The sequence below is a fragment of the Coptis chinensis genome, chromosome 2, assembly GCF_015680905.1.
Source record: "Coptis chinensis isolate HL-2020 chromosome 2, ASM1568090v1, whole genome shotgun sequence".
NCBI lineage: Eukaryota > Viridiplantae > Streptophyta > Magnoliopsida > Ranunculales > Ranunculaceae > Coptis > Coptis chinensis.
This window is the reverse complement of record NC_141457.1, coordinates 113334051-113357719: the sequence shown is the minus strand read 5'-3', so window position 1 is coordinate 113357719 and position 23669 is coordinate 113334051. Positions and strand designations below refer to the sequence as shown.

The 23669-nt window shown below is 36.7% G+C and overlaps 1 protein-coding gene, 1 long non-coding RNA gene and 1 pseudogene across 3 annotated transcripts; 2 read left to right on the top strand and 1 right to left on the bottom strand.

The window, feature by feature from the left end:
* Positions 1-10722: 10722 nt before the first annotated feature.
* On the bottom strand, positions 10723-16908 carry LOC147520889 (uncharacterized). The gene is made up of 3 exons (XR_015212897.1): positions 16699-16908; positions 16554-16602; positions 10723-10746 (listed from the first exon to the last, which is right to left on the bottom strand). It is a non-coding gene; the product is annotated as an uncharacterized LOC147520889 (long non-coding RNA).
* On the top strand, positions 15125-15744 carry LOC147520890 (dehydration-responsive element-binding protein 1A pseudogene; annotated as a pseudogene).
* A 724-nt stretch (positions 16909-17632) lies between the features above and the next one.
* LOC147520888 (uncharacterized) lies at positions 17633-22241 on the top strand. 2 transcript variants are annotated; one of them, XM_086592396.1, is made up of 9 exons: positions 17633-18345; positions 18431-18633; positions 20023-20298; positions 20435-20493; positions 20665-20701; positions 20824-20895; positions 21177-21327; positions 21429-21599; positions 21715-22241. In XM_086592396.1, exons 1-9 carry the CDS (start codon positions 18151-18153, stop codon positions 22069-22071), a joined length of 1521 nt encoding a protein of 506 aa, XP_086448522.1. In that variant the 5' UTR covers positions 17633-18150; the 3' UTR covers positions 22072-22241. The 2 variants fall into 2 exon arrangements, with proteins under 2 accessions (XP_086448522.1, XP_086448523.1); XM_086592397.1 differs by having other exon boundaries at positions 17634-17801.
* Positions 22242-23669: the final 1428 nt, after the last annotated feature.

Genomic DNA, 23669 nt, shown 5'->3' with positions numbered 1-23669 from the left:
GAATGGTGCATTTGCCTTAATTAAAAGCACCAAGTTTTATTTATTTATTAATTTATTTTCTAAGCTTACGTGCAAATGAGACTCGATCTTCTCAGCCTCTCATATACAGTAACAGTATGTATTATTCTTGCCAAATTCTTAGGGAATACAGTACTTGCTTTTTGTCCTTATTACTACGTGGATTAGAGTATTAGACAATTGTCACATGGCAGAAAGAATACTCGTAATTAGAGCATCTCCAATGGAAGGTGTAAAATTAGGATTTTTCAACTCTAATTGCATACTATTGTATAACCTATAAATATCCATTCTATACTCTCCAATGAAAAAAATATAAAAAAAACTTGACGCCACTTAAAGTGTCGTTTATCTTTAATTTAAAGTAGGGATGTCACTTTAGAAAATTACAAATTATCTATCTAATAAAAAGGCTTGGTGTGGGGCGCAAGGTCCTATCCGGAGCAGCTACCATTGTATTTCACAAGTTGTGATATGGCAGATCCAAAGTCTTATAGGATATGTGTTGTATACAATATAATGTTAATTTGAAAAAAAACTGGATCATCATTTATTGATACTGGTCAACAATGGTTGTTTTGTGGGTTGGGATTTTATCATTCGGTTGGTTGGGTTCGTTTGGGCCTAATTTGAAATAGTATCGTGGGCACGGGCTATATACTAGTAACTTTATAACTAAAAAGTGACGTGACTTAAAGTAATGTCTGAATTTTTTTTTGTTCGGACGTTGGTTAAAGTGTCGTCCGAGCTATTTATCAACTGATAGCGAGATGGGGAATTCCTCACCACCTTTATCAACTAATAGTCCACCTACTGTATACCACCCCCATTGGAAAAAGTTTTTTGACACTTGGAGTGTAAACTTTACACTCTATATGGTTTACACCCTCCAATGGAGATGTCCTCAGTGTTTAGCCTTATATTATTCGTAAGCTAGAGTGCTAGACTAGAAACTATTGTAATAGCTAGTTACCAAAGAAGAACTATTGTAATAGCTAGAGCCTAAAAACTGGATCATTTACGGGTAGAGCCTACAAACTATCCTATTGTAATAGCAAAGGACGTCGGAGCACCACAAGGACACCAACTTTAGATGTTGTACGATTGTTAGAACTTGCCAAGTGCCAACACATCTACTATATACTATCACCTCTCTCTATATTAAAGTGAGTGAATACGAGTGTACAAATATATGTGTATGCACGTAAAATATATCAAGATAACAAATATATGTGATTGCACATGTACACGATCGAGAGGAAACAAATATATGTGTATACACGTAAAAAAAATCAAATTTTTGGGATTAGATATTTGATTATTTTAATTTTTATATGAAAACTTGAAATTATCACATGCATGAATGGTAAATATTTTAACGTGTATGATTGATATATGTTCATAGATTGATGTAAATATGATTGTTGATATATTACTAATTATACATAAAATATTATCATGTAGGAAAAGAAAAAAATAAAAATAAAAATAAAAACAAGTTTTAGTGTTTAAATGATTGAAATTGTTTAATAATCATAATAAATAATAAATACCCGAATTAGAACCGAAATCGATAAAAAAAAACCGTGGGTTTTGATGGTTTTGGGTTGGGTTCTATAATTCTCATACTAAAACCGTTGAGAACCAAAACTGATAGAACCGCAAATAGTAAAATTCAAACCGAAACCGTTAAAACCCGACCCAAAATCGACCCGTTGGCACCCCTAACTCTACTAAGTTAATCAACATCTGACAAAGAAATTTTATATAACTCCAATAAGAAAACATTGCTAAATCAACTCTAAAAACTTATGTTAATAATTATCAGTTATTGAATTCCTCACAAAAATTTAAGAGATGTGAATTTTAGAAATTATTCCGGCCATATGGCCGGGTCTAAAACCTTGTCTATATACTAAAGCAGAGACCTCTCAGAGAGATTTTTCTCTCCTAGGTGGCACTCTAATACGAGAGATAATTTTTTTTCTCTCCTACGTGGCTTTCTACAATGTTTTTTACCATGCCATGTGGACTCTTTAGAGAGTTTGATTCAATTTCCACTTTTCCAAAAGAGTACGATTAATATAACTCTACCACATGGTTTCCTATTTTAGTACAACTCTTCCAATTTAAGTGCAATTCAAATTAGTCCCCATAAATTCCGCAATATAATTATGTTTAATTTTAGCACAACTCTCCCAACTTAAGTGCAATTCAAATTAGTCCGCACAAATTCCACAAACATAATTATGTTTAACTAGCAATTATTTTCTCATAAATAGAAAAGAAATTACCACACAAATTCTGCATGTATAAATAATATATCAATTATTTCCTAAAAAATAGGAAACATAGTCTTATTAGGACATCTCCAATGGAGGGTGTAAACCATATAGAGTGTAAAATTTACACTCCAAATATAAAAAAAAACTCTTTCCAATAGAGGTGGTATATCGTAGATAATAGAGTATTAGTTGATAGAGGAGGTGTGGAATTATCCATCTCGCTATCAGTTGATAAATAGTTCGGGCGACACTTTAACCAACGTTTGAACAAAACAAAATTCGGACGTTAATTTAAGTAACACCCCTTTCTAATTCTAAAGTAATTTAATTGGGAAGTCACTTAAAGTGACGTCCCAATTTAAATTAAAGAGGGACGTCACCCAGTTTAAAATCTAATTTTTTTTACACTTCACCATTGGAGAGTATAGAGTGTAGATATTTATAGGCTATACAATAGTATACAATTAGAGGTGTAAAATCCTAATTACACCTATGTGGAGCCTAGGTGGAATTTTACACCCCCCATTGGAGATGTCCTTACCCCCCAAATTATGTACGTATAGATTTTTCTTCAATGTTGAAATTTAATATCAACATCAGCCATTTAACAAGACGTACTATTTTAATACGTCTCTCCCAAATTTAGTACAAAAAACAAAGTTAATATATAGTGTCTGACCACCACATCAAGACATAAATAGTATTATATACATACTACGACATACATAATTTTGATGTCTAGAAATTATAGATTAATTTTATGCACAACACCACCAAAAGCACAACCAAACAAATAGAAGATAAGTCAATAAGCACAAGTGAATAACTAATATGTTGGGATCCAATTTTCTGAATAATAAGAAATAATAAATGGCTTCAGATGTATAAGTGGACAACATGCAATGATTGATTAAGTGTAGTCCAAGCACGCAAAGAACAAAATCTACCTACAATTCTAGAAAGTATTACAAGAGAACAGTTATTGCATGTTCAATTGCAGAGAACTTCACAAAAGAGTCCTTAGGAATCGACCAATTAAAGCAGTAAAGATTCTCCATCATCCATGCCTTTTAGGCAACACACTGTTACCCATTTGGAGTCCCCAACTTAGAGCAATTTGTGCAGGAGTTTTCAACAATTTATCTGACACCATACTTAATCTTACATACTTACGCACAATACTCTTTAGCCATGTTGAACTAGGGGAACCTAATGGTTAATATCCCTACAAAGTGAAGGCTATGAGATATGGAAAAAAACTCTACAAAGAGGGGTATAATATTAAAGTCAAAAACTTAAGTTTCTTAAAACTTATAACTCACGGATAGGTGTACTCCGTTCATTTGGCAAAAGGCACGCAATTGAGACTATTGCCAAGATGGGTGGCATTCCACCTGATTGACAGCAGCAAGGATACTTGAAACTTCCAAAAGCTCTCCGATCCCAACTTTTTTAACAAAAAAATTCTAATACCAATAGCACGAGACTTGCCAATATCATAAAGACCCTCCACTGCTTTCCAAAGTACTAGGAAATTCAGGTTGGAAATTTATGGAATCTATTATAGTTTTCACACATGAGCAATTGTATGTGACAGTTTTAAGAACAACATCTAGATAGGGATTGAGATATATATCTAAATTAACCAGACAATGTAGTTGAATCATTAAAATGTGAGAATAAAACCTCATTAATGATTTGGCCTTATTTTGGATGTAGAAATTGGAGCATGTATACTGATTACTCAAAGCAACATACATGCAAATATACAATGATATACACTAATACAATGATACACAATTACACACGACCAAGTACAATAAAGATTGGAGAAAAAAAAATTCTTTTTCTAGAACATAAACAACTTATTTGGCCTATTAGTTTAAAAATATCAAAAAAAAAAAGGAATGGGCTTCTCAGAACATCCCATATCATCAGTGTTACTTAAACAATTCAACAACCAAACCGTTATCTATATCACATTACTATGAACTAAAATACTGGACATGTTAAAGAGGTACTGAGGTGGGATGGTCAACGAAGTAGTATATTTCCAAAGAAACAATAAACAATGCAACAATATACTATACATTACTACATATTTAATCAATTATCAATTCTCTATAACGGATTTACTCATTCACTACAAAATAATCGACATTTGACGACGGACAAAAACCGTCGTTGTAGACCTACCCCGACGGATCAAAACCGTCCGTAAGCCGTCCTAATTTCCTCTGTCGCCATTGCTTTAGTTATGGACAAAATCCGTCAGCAGAGTCCGTCGGTATAGATTATCTATGCCGACGGTTATGTGTGGGATTGGATCCGTCGTTGTAGGTGCCCTTTGGCGACGGTTATGTGTGGGATTGTATCCGTCACTGTAGGTGACCTTTGGCGACGGTTTTGTGTGGGATTGTATCCGTCACTGTAGGTGACCTTTGGCGACGGTTTTGTGTGGGATTGTATCCGTCACTGTAGGTGACCTTTGGCGACGGTTTTGTGTGGGATTGTATCCGTCACTGTAGGTGACCTTTGGCGACGGTTTTGTGTGGGATTATATCCGTCATTGTAGGTGGGTTTGGTGTGGGATTTTATCTGTCGTTGTATGGTACTTGGGCTACGAATTTTGTCCGTCGGATTTTTATTTTTTAATTTTTTTTTAAAATACTCATATTTTGCTAATTCAATCCATGTTTACCAAAATCCTACATTTGAATCCATACACAACTGTCTAGCATGAACTCATGGGTATCAACATATATATATATATATATAACTTGTGTTCAGAACATAAAAAAGATGTTCAATTCAATTCTCTTCTTACAAAATAAGTTCACGTCCTGAACTTAAAAGAGATCGAATTCAGTCTAGCAAATAAAACCATATTCGTGCGATCACTTAAGTACCTATCGAGTTCACATCCTCCACCACGTCAATTTAATTTCTTAAAATGTGGCAAAAAAGAAGTCAAAATAAAAGATCACTAACTACTAGTTTTAGACAAAAGAGAAGTTGAATAAACACTTCAAGAAGATGAACTGCGAGATGCAAACACCAAGAACTCTTTAGGCCAGATGACAGCTCCTTGCACAACTTGACCAAGTGTTCTTTGCCATGCATTGTGAGGGAAAGGCAGGATAGCATCAGGCCTACGCACGACCTGAACATAAACTTTGAAGTTCCCTTCTTCTAAAGTCCTTTCACCATACTCGTGTTAGGGTCGATGTCTTGCACAACGCCTCTAGCAACAAGTTCAAGCGCCAACCTCCACGCAAGAACTCACAGTCTTTGCCAATATAGTAGGCATTTTCCAGCTGAAAAGAAAACATTTTAATTAATAAAGATTTCACGTTAAAACAATACATACACGCAAAGACATATTAAACTAGACCACTAGCTAGACCACCCACCCACCCCACACCTCAAGTTATCAAGTTGATGAAGCTCATAATACTCTAATCAACATTTGAAAAATTACTTCTATATAACACGCCACAGGACTACTTAAATAGTATATACCTAGAAGTACATCAACAAATAACAATAAGGACCAACGTACTGCATGTTCTATGCACCCCTACAAACCCATTTCCTAACTCAATCAATGTGTGTAAATGCGCACATAAATGTTCGTAGGCCCAAAAGCCTCTCACAAAGAAATCAGTGGCAGCAAGATATTCAAACACAAATTGAACCAGAATATTTACTAAAAAGTTGCTTGTATCCATAGAAAATATGATGTAACATAGATAACACTAAAAAAAACAAAGTGCACGTCAGTCCTCTTAGACTCCACCATTAATGCGGGCACACAGACACTTGCACACACGAACAGACACAACAAACAAACACAAAGACAGATACTTAGAAATGCTTCGACTAATTAATGTTCATCATTGCTTTTCTTTGAGCCAAATGATTTCCTGTACTCTGCTGACCCAGCAGAGAACAATACTTACTCTAGTTTCTTACATGTTCATCTTATCAAATAAGGTTAGCCACCTAAATCCAGTTGCTACACTTCCAACTATAACAGTAAAAATATGGCTAGCTTAACTACTGCCCACATTGACCAATCATAATCAGAACTTCCAGGACAAAAATTTAACTAAGTTAGGCTAATTGGTCTTCTGGGCTGGGCAATGATGTTGTGAGATCTAAAGGGATTTTTTGCTGCTACTGAAAGCAGAGTCAGCAGAACTGAATGGAGAGAAAATAACATGCATGGAAACCATCTCTTCCTACTACTTAATTCAAGACACAATGTCATAAAGCATAAAGAACAAACATACCGAAGATCCTGCTTCTATGTATAAGCCAATGACAAGCAAGGGAGCTGAGTATTTCGAGACTATCCATGGTTCCATTTTTGCAGCTACCGCTTGCCATTGTTTCTTCTGTCTCAACTTTCAGGAGTCTAAAGTGGTGAGAATGAGATCAAACAACCCCGCTGCAATAAACAGGACCTTGCAAAGTTGGCAGGCAATTACAACTACAGCCACACATTTATGTGCTCAACTATCGTTTTCTCCTTTGCCTTTTTGTTGACTTTTACTAGGCTCCACAGTCCACACTTTGAATGGTCTAAATTCTAAACCGAGCACAAGACTTTGTTAGTCAATGGCTTCTGACTCATAAGTAATTTACTGACTTATAACGGATGAAGATGAGAATAGCCCTTTGCATTTGACTCTCCTTAGTGGTTCTATTTTGATAGTTACGTAAGGAGACTTTCTGCGGTCAACAGAAAGAAGAGCCTCAGCTGTTGGTGGGTGGACGTATGATATTGCCTCCAAGATAGTATTTTATAAATCCAAATCGCGCGATAAAAGATCTTCATGTGTGATTATAGTCAAGCGCTGATACATTTAAAGCGCATGGTTCAGACATGCAATTCCTAGGTCGACTATTCATTTCGTTCTATGACTTCAGTATCACCACTCCTTATTCTGCTGAGGTCGATCTTACTAAGATTTAGTTCACTATTAGTGTTGAGGTTTGAAGCTCGACATAATAGGTTAGGTGGATGCGGATTCTAGGATTCAGCTTCTGCGTCTGGGATTCTAGGATTCAGCTTCTGCGTCTAAGATTTAGTCGCAACACCAGGTTTTTTGTCACGGCTTGCTTGAGGATGGTCGTAGATCAGAAGGGATCAACGCTTACCTCCTCCTACATCAGATAGGCGTAAAATGCTCTCTTTGTTGGCCTAGGAGTGAATTCAACCATAGCAAGGTCTATAGTTCGGCTTAAACGAGTACAAAATGAGATATGATGGAACTCTCTATTCATCCAAGCTATGACTCACTAAGTTAAGATCTAGTACACTACACATGGAAAGATTACGACTTAGTCACTTGAGCTAAACTAGAACCAGTTCAATCATTTCCTTAGCTAGCTGCTCTAACTCTAAGACTAACTGCATAGAGTGAAAGCTGTCAACCAGAACTTCCTTGATTTCGCAGGTGCAAGGACTGGGAGTCAAAAGGCACGGGGAAGCGCACTACCAATACTTTCTATAATCTATAAATCCTTAGTTGTTTCAGCTCTCCTATATGGGAAATCTAGTGCACCAAATGGAAGACTCAGATAATTGAGAGTTGGACTCTAGCAAATTAGATAACTCAAATGAAAGGAAAAAGAACTCCTGACTTAATGGCACTCTGTAAAGTGGCCTATCGAACTCCACGATAGGCTACTACTCTTATATAGGAGAATTCATCAAGTAGAAAAATCCATAAGGAAAGGGTAGCTCGCAACAAAAATAGCTGCACATTATCGGCCGGTGCAGGATGTATGCCTTGTAGGGGGTATTCGCTTCTGGGTTCTTTCTTTCTTCAACTAGAAAGAAAGTATTGAAGCCAATCAATCTCTCAATTGAATTGCTAAGGAAAGCTGCTCTCGCCTCTTCATACTCCTATGGATTTCAGCCGATCCCTTTTTGGTAGACCAGTCCTACCCACTTAAGAGTCGCCCAGGGGGCGTGTTTTGAAGGACCAACAAGACTAGCTTCTCGGCTGATAGATGGGATCATCTGCCTTCATTAACAGCCAAAGTCGGCGGTCAGGGCATACTTGCTCGTGGACATGTAGGGAAAGACTGAGAGAAAGTAATGGGAAGGAGACAGACATGCCACCGCCAACCCCTTCTCGCATCAACCGGGGCATGAAGTTAAGGAGTGTGGGAGCGTTATCGTGAGTCTCCTGAGAAGCCCTGCCAACAGATATATCAGTTGTTGTGCCCTCAGTGAAGGACCAATCTTCTGCTTTCTGTTTAAAAGATCAATCCAATTCGCGGTAATGAAGTTCTTCCCTAAGTAAGGATAGACCAATGAAAGCACCCGCATTACACACACATGCCAAGACCAATGCGTATCTCTTAGCGACGGCTATGCCACCTCGGCCCATAACAATGTTTTTGCGACTAGGTCAACAGGAAGTAGAGAGAAGCATGGGGAGTCGACTGAAAGCCTGGTCCAATGGAGTTCTATGGTTTTTGCAGGTTTTTCCGTAGAGCACAGGGGGCTTGGGGCATCCCCATGGTAGCACTGAGTCTTGTTATATCTGTCCATGGAATCCTTCCCCTTGAGCAGATCAGACCTGTTTTGGATGCCCTGGAAAACAAGGTCTAAACCCTAAACCCAACTCACAAAAACAAGAAAATGAGCTGCCAACTGAAAACTAGGGAAATTGCACTTAGAGCAATTGAGACTTTCTGCTTCTCCTCAAGAAGTTCCCTAATGATCCTTGTAGATTATGGTTTTCTCGATAGACTTTTGTTTTATTACAAAGCAGTGAAGTTTCAATTCAAGAATTACGATTTCAGTGTTGACAGAATTTCAGTGTTGGCAAAAGGAACAGAAGGAGCTACCTTTTATCATGTGAAACAAAATGGAAAGAGTAAAGAACAAAGCTATAGAAAGACAAGGAAAGAGAAGGGCAATGATATTGTCTATAAACAGAGAAAGTTATTAACTAACTAAGACTCTAGAAAGCTATTAACTAAAAAAGAAAAGCAACATGATAGTTACCGAGCGTACTATGATGACTGGGCACAGAATGTGGCGATGGAACATTGTCGTTGAAAGCTCCCTTTGGCTCATAAACATGCCTCTAACCTCTTCCATGTGCCTCGACATTTTAGCATCCATATTCGCTTCCATAGTCTCCATCCTCCTCTCAAGGAGACTATTTGCCTCCATCAAGCCATCATTCTTTTTCATCAAAGAGTCTCCCTTTCGCAGTACAGTTTTACAAACCCCCAGCACCTAGACCTCGGTAACGACCTCTTTTATCTGGCCCAACCACCTGTTTTCATTGAGCAATTTATAACATGTACAAAAACAAAAATAAATATTTATCATGATATTAAAACAACTATACCAGAGTAAATTGCGCCTCTTCGGACAAATCATATTGTAACTCGATGCTCGAGATGTGATTCTTAATCAATTCTGTTAATATTACAAAAATAAGATTAAAGTCATTCATTTTAAACTAAAGATGTGTATATAAGCTAAATACATACTAAAACACTAACCAATACTTCCCCGGCTTTATGAACAGTTTCCTTTGGTTTATGAATAAGCATATAGGAGTCTGCCCTTGTAATCTCTCGATTCAGAATACCTTTCTCCAAAGCTAGCTTGTTCCGAAGCTATAGCAATTGAAGTTCTGCCAAGAGATGAAGGCATAATCTGTTGCTCGCGATTCATTTTGTTCCTTTCACTCATGGCCTACATATTTAAAGCAATGTCAAATCAAACTAACATGAAGCACTATCTATTAAAACATTGACACATACCTTAAACTTATCTGTATTGCAATAATCAACAAATTTGTGCCAATCCTCCAAGGGAATATTACGCGGCGCAACTTCTTTCACCAAGGAGGGATCTTCATCTTCGACAAAAGTTTCGTACAACTTGTGCTTGTAGTTCCTCCATGCTTCATTCAGTTTCTGCCGTGTGTAGTCAGTATCTATCGTCTTCTCATATTCAAACACAAATTACGGCCCCAAAGTCTTAATAACTTTGTCTTTGATAGCCTTATTAATATGTCGCCAATCATCATAGCATATTGGAATGTCTCGACGAGCAATGTATCCCAATCTTGTGCCAAATTCACTAACATTTTCTATGGGTGTGACTGGTTGGCCTTTTCGGTTAGTTTGCATTACGAGTTTCGGACGTGGTTGACCCTCAATTTCTTCAATGCCAATTGAAGGGCCTCTTTTTTAGAAGTTGCAGATGTGGATGAACCCGAATGTTTGTGGCATCATCACCGCGACTACCAAACAACATGCCACCATTAAGCGTGGACCATATCATAATTATTAAAAGAAATCTTAAATGTTAAAATGAAATTCATTACCCATGTCTTCATTGAGTGATCATCATCCAAAGGAGTTTGAACCACCAGTGAGTAGTGAGAGTCCATGTTCACTAAATAAAATGTGGAATTTCATGAAGCAAAGAGCAAAAGAAAATAAAGAAAAAAAGTTTGACATTTCAAAGAGAGCATACATCCAAATTAAAAGATTCTAAGAACATAACATAGGGGAGCAAAGAAGTTATTAATCCTATACTTGTGCTGATTTTCTAGTCCCAAGGTGACACTTCACAATCAATTATAGTAAGCATCACATATAGATTAACAAACAAAAGAGTATAACCAATGACATAAGGACATAACCAAATAGTTTAATTTTATATAATGCAATAACCAAGTAAAGAAATACACAAGTCATTGCAACCAACAAAATATATAGCATGGAAACAAAACAGTCAAAAAATAAAATAAAAAAGACAACAACCAAGTCATGGTCTAGGGTCTATTAGATCTCTTTCTCTTTTTATTTCTCCTACTCTCAACAACCACAAACACATCTTCTGGGTCATTAGGTACCAAATCATCCTCCATAGTTTCCACATTGGAAGGCCCTCCTATATCAATATTAATATTTATCGGTCTATCATCTGATAGCAGACACACTTCATCATGATCAGAATACAACTTTTTTGGAACCTCTATGACTACATGCCAATCAGGATCCATTGGATCGCTCGAATAAAAACTCAGTGCAAAGACGCTCCGCGAAAATAAACGGTTCATCAGCCATGCGGTCTGAACTCATTAGGTTAGACAAGTTCACCAATTTGAGGTTTGCTTCTAGATCCATTTTCACACCAGCTTTGGGAGCATTTTACCCAATCACACTTGAACAAAAACAGCTTGTACCCCTCGACATCAGAATCGACAATTTTCCAAGAACACTATAGTATTCGATATAGTCTTCAACTGGATTTTTGTCCTTAGCACTAGAAAAAAGTAGTCATGCATCTTGTGCTAACACCGCTTATTTTGGTTCCTTCGGCTCGCTCATGATCCTTGGTGACAAAGAGAAAACCATTTACACAATACTTTGTGTATGTTGTTGCAAAAACCCGTAGGTCCTCTCACAATATCTTTGAATTGGACATCATTTGACTCTATGTACTCAACTCTGTTTTTAACCATGATGTGAAATTATCACACACTGTGTATCCTTAATCGGCTCGCCTCTTTCCTCCGGTTCTTCTCCGGTCCTCAAGAAATTTGGTGTACTTCCTACACATTATTTAACATGTTAGAAAGAAATTGCATTTGATTAAACTAGTATGCAATTCCAAACAATTATGTCAAGGTATACTTACTCCCCGCCAATAATCATATTTAGCATGGCTTTTTAATACCCAATTACGTGCTGCTCATACTCAACACCTTCTAACCCATATCCATGACCCACACCAATTGGCCCAACCTCCTTGATAGTATGATCATGAATCTTATCAAACAAATCAGGTACAAGTGGAGCTTCATTTTCAACCATCCTATCAAGTTTCTCTAGAATACCACCCCCTCCTTTATAGCCTGCACAATGAATAAGGGTCTCTTCTTTCAAGTAGCGCTCTGCAATACAGCCCTCGGGACGTGCTTTGTTTGAGACGGATCCCTTATAAGTCTTCATCATCCTTTAAACGACAAGACACACATTATAGGAATAACATTAATAGGAAATAGAATTTGCAAGATAATAATTACAAAACTAATACCTTTCAAATGTATACATCCATCTTGCTCCAAACAGACCACATTCACGAGCCTCCGAAAGCAAGGTGAATGGGCAAATGCATCATGATAACAAAAGTGATGGAGGGCAATGTCTCTCGAAAAGCACAATGTCTTAATCATATTTCTTTCGAAAGTACATTGAGTGTTTCGACATCTATTGTTCTAGCACATAAAGCACCAAAAAGTACAAATGCTTTTTGATGATGGATCGAAGCTTCCTTTTCACGCCATCTCTATAGGCATGTTGAATCGCTACCGGGAGCAAGTCTTTGATCAAGATGTGATAGTCATGTGACTTCAATCCCTTTAAATCCATTGAATCGGCCTTTGACAATATTAGACCAATTACTACTAAAACCAACGGGCACACTCGATTATGAATGTATCAAGAAAGCATTTCTTCTCCACTTTGTTAAGCCAAAAATTCCGGCTTCATAACGCTTTTACCATTCACAGGGATAACCAATACCTCCTTTTAATTTTCAAAAGCTTCAAGTCTTTTTGCGTGCCTTGTCATTATCCTTGGTCTTCTTTTTCAATTAAGCATCATTGCAATCAAGATTTCACAAAAATTCTTCTCAATATGCATGACATCAAAGTTATGAGGACCTGGAATGTACTTCCAATAATCCAATCCAAAGAATCCCGACCTATTGGTAAAACATGATTCACCTTCATTTTCGGTTATCATCGCGACTCAAGAATATTGTGTTTCGTTTTGCCTTTCCCAACTTTTTGCTTTTAAGTTCATTGTCATAGTATCAACCTCGATCCCAGCTTAGCCTTTCGGTGGCTCCTCTAGCTCTTGAGTTTTATCATAGGTGCTTTCTCTTGTATCATTTTCGGCTTCATCTAACAAAGGCAACCAACGTCGCTTTCTCATGTACACATGCTTACCTCCATCATGGGCCAAAAAAGCGCCTTTGGACCACAAGTTTGGACAACCAAGTTTTCCTTTAGTCTTACAACCGGAGATATTTCCATAAGCCGGAAGGTCATGTATTGTCCACATCAAAACAGCCCGCATTTTAAATACGCCTCCTTTTGATGCATCTTTTTACCATTACTCCTTCATGCCACAAGTCATTCAACTCCTTGACCAATGGTTGCAAAACACATGAATATCTTTACGGCTGTGTTTTGGACCTTCGATAAGTGTTGTGAGTATGGTGAATGGGGTTTCATGCACAACCAAGGTGGAAGGTTGTAAGTCACACACATCACAAAGCCACTTAACTATGCAATGAGCTTAATGATCCAAAAGGATTGAAGCCATCGGTTGCTAGCCCCAAACGGACATTTCGAGGTTCGGCAAACAAAAACTGGGTATTGTGTATCAATTAGCTTCCATTCCCGTGAGTCAATGGATGCCCCAAAGTGCCCGGAGGGACTTTCCAGCTTGAATGCCAACGATAGCCTTTGCTACCCAATCCACTCTATATAATCTCTTTAACCTATCCGCTAGTGGAAAATATCTTAAGATCTTCGCAAAGACTGGACTTGACCCCTTTCTTTCTTTCCTCAATGCTTAAAGTTTTAAACCTCGAGACCCTACAAATATGACAAGAAACCTTAGATTTGTAGTCACCCCAAGATAACATACAATCATTTCGCAAGACGATCAATTTTATCATACTTCAATCCTAAATCTTTGATTATCTTATCCGCATGATACATATTTTTGGTGTGTTATTCCCACTTGGAAGTACCAACTGGAATAGTTGAAGCAATGCAAGAAAAACTTTGGTCACCCACCCATGTGTGATCTTCAAATTAAATAATTTCACTACAAATCTAAGAACGGTGAAGTCCTTATTTCCAAAGATACAATTCACTCATCGCCTTTACGCAAATTAGAACTAAACTTAACATCTTCAAATAAGTCATTTTCAAATAAGTCATTTTGTTCATTATGTTCTCCCATTAGCGTGTCCAAATTATCACCACCAAGTTCCCCACCACGTTGTTAAGGGCATTAGCCATGTCCGCTTCATTATATGCATTATCACTTAAAACCCGATCCTTGTTCAACATAATCGATTTTGTGCTACTTCACCATGCACCTAACCACACATTATATGTTTTCACAAAGCCATGCCTAAAACAATCTACTTTGACGCCATCATGGGTCTTGGTCGGGCCTTGGTTTAGGCATTTGCCACATGGACGTGGTATGACCTTTTTATTACGATGGTGTATCTTCGTGAACTCCACAAATTTCTCTAAACCGCCTATAAAACGCTTTTATCCGATATTTTAAGGAAATCCAACTCTTATCTATCGATGAAGTTTAAAGCATCCATACCACTATATATAACAAAGAAAAACTAGTATGTAAGAAACATCAACCAAATCAGATAATTAGGCATCAAATAAATCATTTGCTGCAGGAAAATAAGGGTATGCAGAATTGGAAAGCATAATTTGAAGGAAAGGGTAACTTTAATTAAGAAAGGTATGCAAAAAGACTCATTAAGAGTTCAGCCATTAAAATGTTAAGCCATCTACAATGCAATGCTAAGCACCTCAAATATATTAAAAATTCCATGAACAATCACAAGAAAATCATATGAACCAGTTGCTAAAAATCAATTTATATAGACGAAAATCACGAGACTAGCTTATTTGTAACAAGAAAATATATTTTATTCTCGCAAGTTTATTTACTAAAACGTAGGCAATAATTACTATCAATGACACTATTTCTAACGCCGTTACCGCTCTAATTCAGATGAAGAGGTAATACTAGCATCGATAGGCCTAAAAGAAGAAGGAGGGGAAGAAGAAGTTTCGCGAGACGCCATTACACCTAGTTTACGAGAGGAGTTAGAAGAAGGAACAATGATAAATGGGTATGTGAAGTTCGCGGAACCTAATAAGAAGTCGAGAATATGGTTAGGAACATATGAAACAGCTGAAATGGCTGCTCGTGCACATGATGTTGTTGTATTAGCATTAAGAGGAAGGTCAGCTTGTCTTAATTTTGCTGATTCAGTTTGGAGACTACCCATACCGGAATCCACGACGCCGAAAAGATATAAGGAAGGCCACCAGAAGAAGCCAAGCATTTCAAGAATCTACGATGGAAATGAAAACGCGACGCCCGCCGAGGAGAAGGACAATGTGGTTTACATGGATGATGAAACAGAGTATGGAACGCATGGGTTGTTAGCTGATATGGCAGAAGGTTTGCTACTATCTCCGCCTCCAAGTGTTGGAGATGAGTTTAATTGGGAAGATATGGGAAATAATAGTGAAGTGTCATTATGGAGTTTCTCTATTTGATGATTGTACTAGTATTGGGTTTACCCAAAACAAAAAAAAAAAGTATTGGGTTGCAAAGTACCATGGCTTTTAGAAGGAAAAAAAAAAGAAAAATAGTAACATGGGAATGGATTAGGATAGAGTTAAAATGTTGGGATATGCCGATTCCAAAATATTTGGGATAGGCTGTGATTTTGTTGTTTTGTCTTGATGGCTTGATGTTGCCCCCTTCTTTTTTTAGGGGTACAGTTACTATCTACAGTTGTATATGTACAAATTTATTATGCATGAGTGAAAATTGTCTGTAAACTTATATTATATCATATGATCCCAAAATCATTTCACAGTATTGAAGCATGCATTCTTCTCATAATCTGCCCAAGTTGTAACTTGCAAGAGAACAGGAGGAAAAGAGATAGCATTCAATAGAGTTGAGGATATCATTAGCTTAATATATCAAATATCGATATCAGGTTCAGGTGATGAGTTTTTACACACCTTGATTTGGTACAGTTGATAGTGTTTGCTTTGTTAGTAATGGACAAAGAATTGGAACACTTTTGCTCGATCTTATAGCAACTCTCTTTCCTTCTATATGGTTTACTCTTTGTTTTTGCAGAAAGTTATTACTAAGGCCTTTTTTTTCATCGACAGACAGTGGAGATTAAGGTGAAAATGGACTGTGGTGGCTGTGAAAGGAGAGTTAAATCTTCTGTTTCTTCCATGAAAGGTTCTATTGCAAAACTTTAAACATATATTTGGTCAATGGAAAGAAACCACTAAAATCAAGAACATAGATTATAACTGAAGCAATAAATTAAAACAAATAATCGATTTTATTATACTAAACCAAATTAAGAGGTGAGAAGATTACCACAATTGCAGAGAGAGAAGGTCCTAGTCAATTGAATAATCACTCAAAACTACACAGAAAATAAGTTGCGGAATATTAGAATGGTAAAACCAAATTACAAACAAAAAAGAAATTTTGTGTTTGAGATTGAAGCTTTGAAAAGTACCGTCTTCAAGCCCACAAAGGAACCGCCGTCTTGAAAAACGTAAGGAACCACCGTCTTAAAAAAATTTCTTTTCTTTCAGTACAAAACTTTTGGGGGGAGATTTCACCTTGGCGCCTAAATATAAGCCGACGGTTTACTGAAATTTGTTTTTGCCTAAATAACAATAGAGCCACCGAGAAGAAATTTGGGATTTTAGGGTTCAATTTTGTTGCGGATGAGATCCCCAACAAAACCGTCGCCGATTTGGAATATGCAAAAGTTGGCTGTGACGGGCCTGGGCTTTTTTGCCGACGGATATTGTGCATCAGAAATAGAAGTATGGACTGGATCCGTCGGCATATCTATTTTGGATCCGTCCCGAAATGTCTATTTTTTAGTAGTGATTGCACTAAAAAATGTATTTAAAAACAAATATATCAAATAAATACCTACAATAACACTATCGAGAACGAATAAGAACTGTTGAAGAACGTAAAAGGAATTTAAATTCAAAAAGAATATAATAACTTCAAATTAATCCAAAGAGAAATGAAGTAATAACTTCATTCTCAGTTTCAAGTTTCAACTAAAAAATTGGACATAGATTTCACAAAAAAAAGGTCGAAATAGGAGACACCATGACACATGCTCTAACTCAAGAGACACGTACTCTTCACTCTAATAACAACTAAGTTTGAACCAATTACAATAGCCAAGCCTAAAACATATTAAAGTACTAGCTATTAAAGTCGGTTTATATATAAATCAAATCCGGTATAACTCTCAATAGTCTCAATTCAAACATATGAAACAAGTTAGCAGTATATACGTGCAATATTTTTGGGGTTTGGAAGGATGACATATCTGATTGCATACTATCTTTTCAAACAATACAAGTCACAAGAATAAAGTCTTTAGATATTACACACTAAAGTCTCTATATTTTCAAACCTCGATGAAGTCGACGCTCCAATCCTCAATTCTCGATAGATATTATGTTCATAAAGTCACAAGTCTTTTATTAGGAGCAGAATCTGCAGTTGAACCCAAGTTGTACTAAATCCTCTCTTCGCATAATTCATCCCCAAAATTTTCTTCTAGTCGATCAAGAAAGCGTTCTACGAGTAAAGTCCCCAAATCTTGTGTGTTGCAAAATTTCGACAGTTATACGACCAACATAGAGTTGGGGGTAAAAACGTAATATTAGCAATTGGTACTGACTACTAAATCAGAAGAAAACAAGGTTGATCACTGGTCAATGGCTTGAACCAAATATTTCGCGCGTGTATGTGAATGATCTCTTTCTCTCTTTCCTTACGAGCGAGAAAAGCGAATAAACACTAAACCAAAGCCAAAAGCTATCCTTAACTTACTCAGTAAGTCACAAGAATGCCCTGTGTCTCTTTTTGTTACTTCCCTAATGGCAACACTTGGTAAACGTTCCCTTTTAGAAAAACGTCCAAGATCATCATCATGCCCATTTCTTCAAAGGGGAATTTATTTCTCATTTCTTTTATACTTCTTCTCTCTCTGTCTTCTTCTTCTCATTATCTTGTACATGGTTCACCTGTTCCCTACAAACATATTTACAATAGACCTGATCCATTTTCTCATCACTTTAAGTCCTACCATGGAAGTTACAACATTACTGACATCCATTACTGGAGTGTACGTATTGTTTTTAATGAAAATAATGAATACTTTTCGTTGAATTGCTTGTATTAATCGGACTTGTTCTTGTTTGATTTTGTAGTCTGCTGCATTTACTGGTGTTCATGGATATGCAATGGCTTGTATTTGGATTCTCGGTGGTTTGGGACTTGGCGTTTACATACTTGTGAGGAATTTGAGCTGCACTACTTCTTCTCCTTCTTCTGCAATTGTAATCAGACGGCCTTCTGATTTTTATCGTTTCATTCCGTTAGTGGTGGTGGTGCTTTGCACCTTTCTCGCAATGTAAGCTACTTTAGCTCTAGTTCATATTGCATATGCTTCGTTATTGGTACATTCGTCCTTATAAATGCAGACACCTATTCATTAATAAAAAACTAGCACCATTTCTCTATTCTAATAAATTAGCTGAGGTTTAGAAAACTTGTTGTTTTACATGAAAAATGATGAGAGATGGATATGGTGAGCTGTTGATTAATTTGATACTTCTTTATACTCGTTGGTAGGGATGTAAATGGCGGGTTGGGGGTGGGTTTGCCTTCCCCACCCCCATTCCCGATTTCATTTTCGTTTCCCATACCCGCCCCATCCCCACTTGAGAAGCAGCCGGGGATTCCCATGCGGCATACCCGCCGCACTCCCCATTAACCAACTTAAAAAAAAAAAAAACTCCTTATTTATAATTTTATACTCACCTAAATAAACTATTTTTCGCCTATAATTATATACACTTTATGAATTTGGAATTAGCCTAATAGAAAGATGATTATAGTTTCAAGAATGAGGTATTAAGTTTGATTTTTACTATTGTAAAAGTTTTACAAATATGCATAATATATAGAAATTACATACACTATATACTTAATTAGGGTCGGGTCTCCATGGATCCCGGTATTTTTTACATCCCTACTCTTTGGGCCTATATATTCTAAATATATACATTCTTATAATCTTTTTTGTTGACGCAACTGCCAATGTCTTATTAAGTTTTGGATAGTTGTCCTTGAGATATCTCGTGTGAATGGAAGGGGGTTTGGTTTCAATATGAAGATTTTTATATTCTTATTAGATCAGCCTATTACATATACAGGTTTTCTCTTAAACGGACATAACGGTTATGTCCGTGGGCAGTTTATATAGTGTTTTAATTGAACAGCTTTTTAATTTACACTTGTTTAACGGATCGGACGACACTATATAAGCTTCTCAAGACACTATATAACACGAGTATGCGAACCGTGCTACGCATCGGTGTTTTTTCAAATCTTTAAACCTGTCGCTCTAACATCTCTATGATAGTATGATTTTTTGAATTCTAATTATAATCTAAAAAATAATATAAAAACATTAGGAGGGGTTGAATATAATTTGAGTGACGTGAATGAGATTTTCTAAATTATTTTAAATAATATGAAACTAATTCTAATTTCAATAAAGTGAGAGAGTTTTTGGTAAATTGTTTAAAAAAGAGGGAGCTGATTAGAATAATTAAGGGAGGTGGTTCTAAAATCATAAAATAGAGAGATTACAAATACACAGTTTGGTTGAGAAATTTTCCTCCTAAAGATCCGGCTATCATATAGTGTAGAGATGTCCGTTAAGAGAAAAAGCCTGATTACATATATAGTATCTCATTCTAATTATTCTGGAAAAAAAAATGGTGAATATTGACAGAGTTGCTTCTGGTGTGGTCCTTGTGGAAAATCACAAGTCCCTGTTGAAAATAAAGAAGTTGGAACATACCATTTTCAGACTAGCAATAGATACTCGTCGAACAATCAGAAGAGTGACAAGAGCCATGTACAAGCTGCGCCGTCTTTTATATCCATACAATAAGGCAGCATGTACCCAATTGAGGTTGGCTTCAGGAAAACTCAGAAATGAATCAAAAGTGATTCAACGGATGGTTTACAGGCACAAACACACCATAGACAGTGCAAATAAAATTTGGCAAGTACTAATCCTCTCTTCTTGCTCATTACATTATTGCTCGTTTAGGTCATGTTTACTAATACACAATAGGTTGTACTCCATTCTTTCTTCACTCCTTTTTGGTTAAGCCGTTTAGACTTACTTTTATTTTCAGGTATGGAGCGACTGCTGGAATTGTATCCGTTAACTTGGTTCTCATAGTTGCCGCTGTAGGTGAGGTTTCCTTGTGATTTAGATAGACAATCTAGAACTCACTTAACACCCCCTATATAGAAATTAGCTTTTGAAGTCATAGTCGATTCTCACTTATAAGGAAAACATGAAGAAATTGTGTACTGTACTTAATTGCCAAAACTAAAAACTGCAAATCATATTTGAATACAGTTCTGCTGTTGCTACATTGGTGGCCTGGATTCTTAATGTAAGCTAGTTCATCAACTTATAAGGCAGATATTGAAATTCCTTTTTAGAGTTAGTAATATGTGTATGGTCTTCGATCCACCTATCTTTTTCTCTTGTCCCTACTTCCTCTCTTTTTTTCAGGATAATCTTCCTTTGTTGGATTTTAACAGCTCTTTGTTGGATTCTGACAGGCGTCCATTTCTTCATCCACACGTAAGTTTTTTCGCCCCTGTTGAGTCTTGACTAGCAATGTTTTTGGCTGTTTGAGAAAATCTTTTCTCCGTACAAAACATATGATCCAATAACATGCAGGCTTTAATAAACTTATAAATTCAATTGAAAAGAGTTTGCTGAGTCCGCTCCATAAATTGAAGTGGAGGGAGGAGAGGAAGAAAAGCAAAATATGTTTTAAGTACCTTTTATACGTTTGTACGAGTAATCTCTTGTGCACCATGATAAAAAATAAAAAAACGAAACTAATATCTGCTTTGCAGCTTCGCCAAAGATACTTGTTCAGCTTTTGAGGAATTTCAGCAAAATCCTGGTAACAATAGCCTGAGCAACGTGCTACCGTGTGTGGACCCAATGTATGCAGACCAAATTATGAGTGAAATTGGATCTACAATCTATAAGTTCATTAACAAGGTGCCGCTCATAATATAACCGAACTCGATAACTTAGCTTTATCCGATATACGTACCTAACTCGTTTTCGTCTATTTTTCTTCTTTGCTCTTTTGGTTACAGGTGAACTCAAAAATTGCAAACTTGGGTGGAATTCTGAGATTAGATGAACAAGGGGAAAACGCTTTAGGTGGATTCTCTAAGATTTGTAATCCTTTCTCTAACGCACCAAATTACAGCTACTATCCAGGTAGCTGTCCTGAGGATGCAATTCCGATCAGCAACATACCAGATGTAAGTATAATGGAAGTCCTGTTATTCCTTGTACATGGAAACTTAAACTTAACAGGCACAGTGAAATTAAAGCAGGCCAATTAGTTCATACTATCAATGTGGTTCTTGTATTCAGGTGCTTCAGAGGTTCACATGCTACAAAGATAATTCGACCGCATCATGTAGTGTTGGTAGGAAGTTCATATCTGAGGCGTCTTATGACATGGCTACTGCTTACACTCAAACAATCCAAGAGGTGGTTAACATTCTCCCGGATGTAGAGAACCTCACAAGGTGCTCATTGGTGAAAGAAACCATATCTGATGTCCTTTTGCATCAATGTAGGCCGTTTAGGATTTCATTCAAATTTTCATGGTTGTCAATAATATCTCTTTCAACTATTATGGTGATTTTAGAACTGGCATGGCTAGCAAAAGTATACCAAAACAATGGCAGAAGCTTTTGTAGGTGCTCTGTAATACCAAGAGTTTAGGAAATATAGAAAATAAGGAGTGGTGTATATTGTTAATAGTCCCTCTGGTGGTCTTAGAATGTAGCCAGTGGTCGTAAGATACTAATGTACAACAAAGATACTTTGTCAATAGCAAGAAAGACGATCTGTAAATATTAGTTATTGAATTCTGTTCCACGTTGAATCACGTATACCAAGGCCTATAGTCGATTGATCGTGTACATACTCCATACAAGTATTTCCTGTTGCGCACTTGGGCTTCAAGCATTGCATCCACCACTAGCTGTCAAGCTCCTATTGTCCTGCTCAAAGAAGCCATATATGGTTTTGTTCTTGCACACAAAAACTCTCCTGTGAAACAATAAACTTGTTTTTTAGGTGGATTAGTTAGGGATGAGTGGATGACCCCCCATTATTAGTCTCTCTCTCTCTCTCTTTTAATTATGTCTAGCCATTTGGGGGGGGGAGGGGTATCCACAATATTTTTGGAAATGGGCAAATCACGTCATGATGTGAGTGACTTTTCCTTTTCTGTCTGAGCATAGATTTCATAGAATACTGTAATTTGTTTCTGGATGCTTTAATTGCTAGCTTCGACTTCCATACGTACACAAGGACTCAGCATGATTTTGATGTGGAATCAAAACCAAGCATGTGGAAATCATAGCTATGTTGCTCGTTAGAGATCATTGATTAATTGATTGTCATCACTTGTCCCTCCCATTTATACTAATTAGTTACTGTCAAGTGTCAACCAATTATTAATGGTCCATAATTGATGAAAAATAAAATCTATGACAAAGTTCGTCTTGCGATAAAATGAGTATAAGATGATTTAGAGATGCGTGTGATATAGAATGCACATACGCACGCGCTGCCTCTAGTATTTTGAATTAGTACGCTCAATCCGGAAAATCCACAGGGTTAGGAACTGTTCAAGGCTTCAAAGGTCAGGCGTCCAAGGATCCGTAGGCTAATAAAATCGTTTTCCTTAATCATACACTGAAATAATGATTCATTAAAAAGAAAAAAAAAAAAAAAAGGCCTGGACTACCACGTGAATATCTTCATAGGGATGAAGGTTCTGAGACCGTTGGATGTGTGATCCAACGGTTTGAAAATCAAAACACGGACTTTTGGATCACACATCCAACAATCTCGTCCCTATAAAAATATCCTCGAGGTAGACGAACTGGAAAGAAAAAGTAAAAAAAGATAAAAGTACACATCTTTGCAGCTTCCCTCGGCCTATGTAGTCTTTGTCTCTTTGAAATCGACTACTATTTATTCTAACAGCGATCAGGTCAACAAACTATAAAGTTGACAAGGACTCTTAACTAAGAAAATTTTGGTAATTTATTAATTATTTCAGTAGGAAGTTTTGTGGATAGATAATTAATCTAAGACAAAATGTGGCACATTTGTGTAATTCACAAGAAAAAAACAAACTTACTTTCAATCCATTAAGCAAATAATTTTATTCAAACAAATAAAAAGAGAATCAGGAAATATATGTTTCCAATACATAATCGATCAAGTTTGATTTGATAACTACAATATCAAATGCCAGTAGTATAAGCAAAAGTATATATTTCGCGGTTAATAGTGGTTGGCCAATT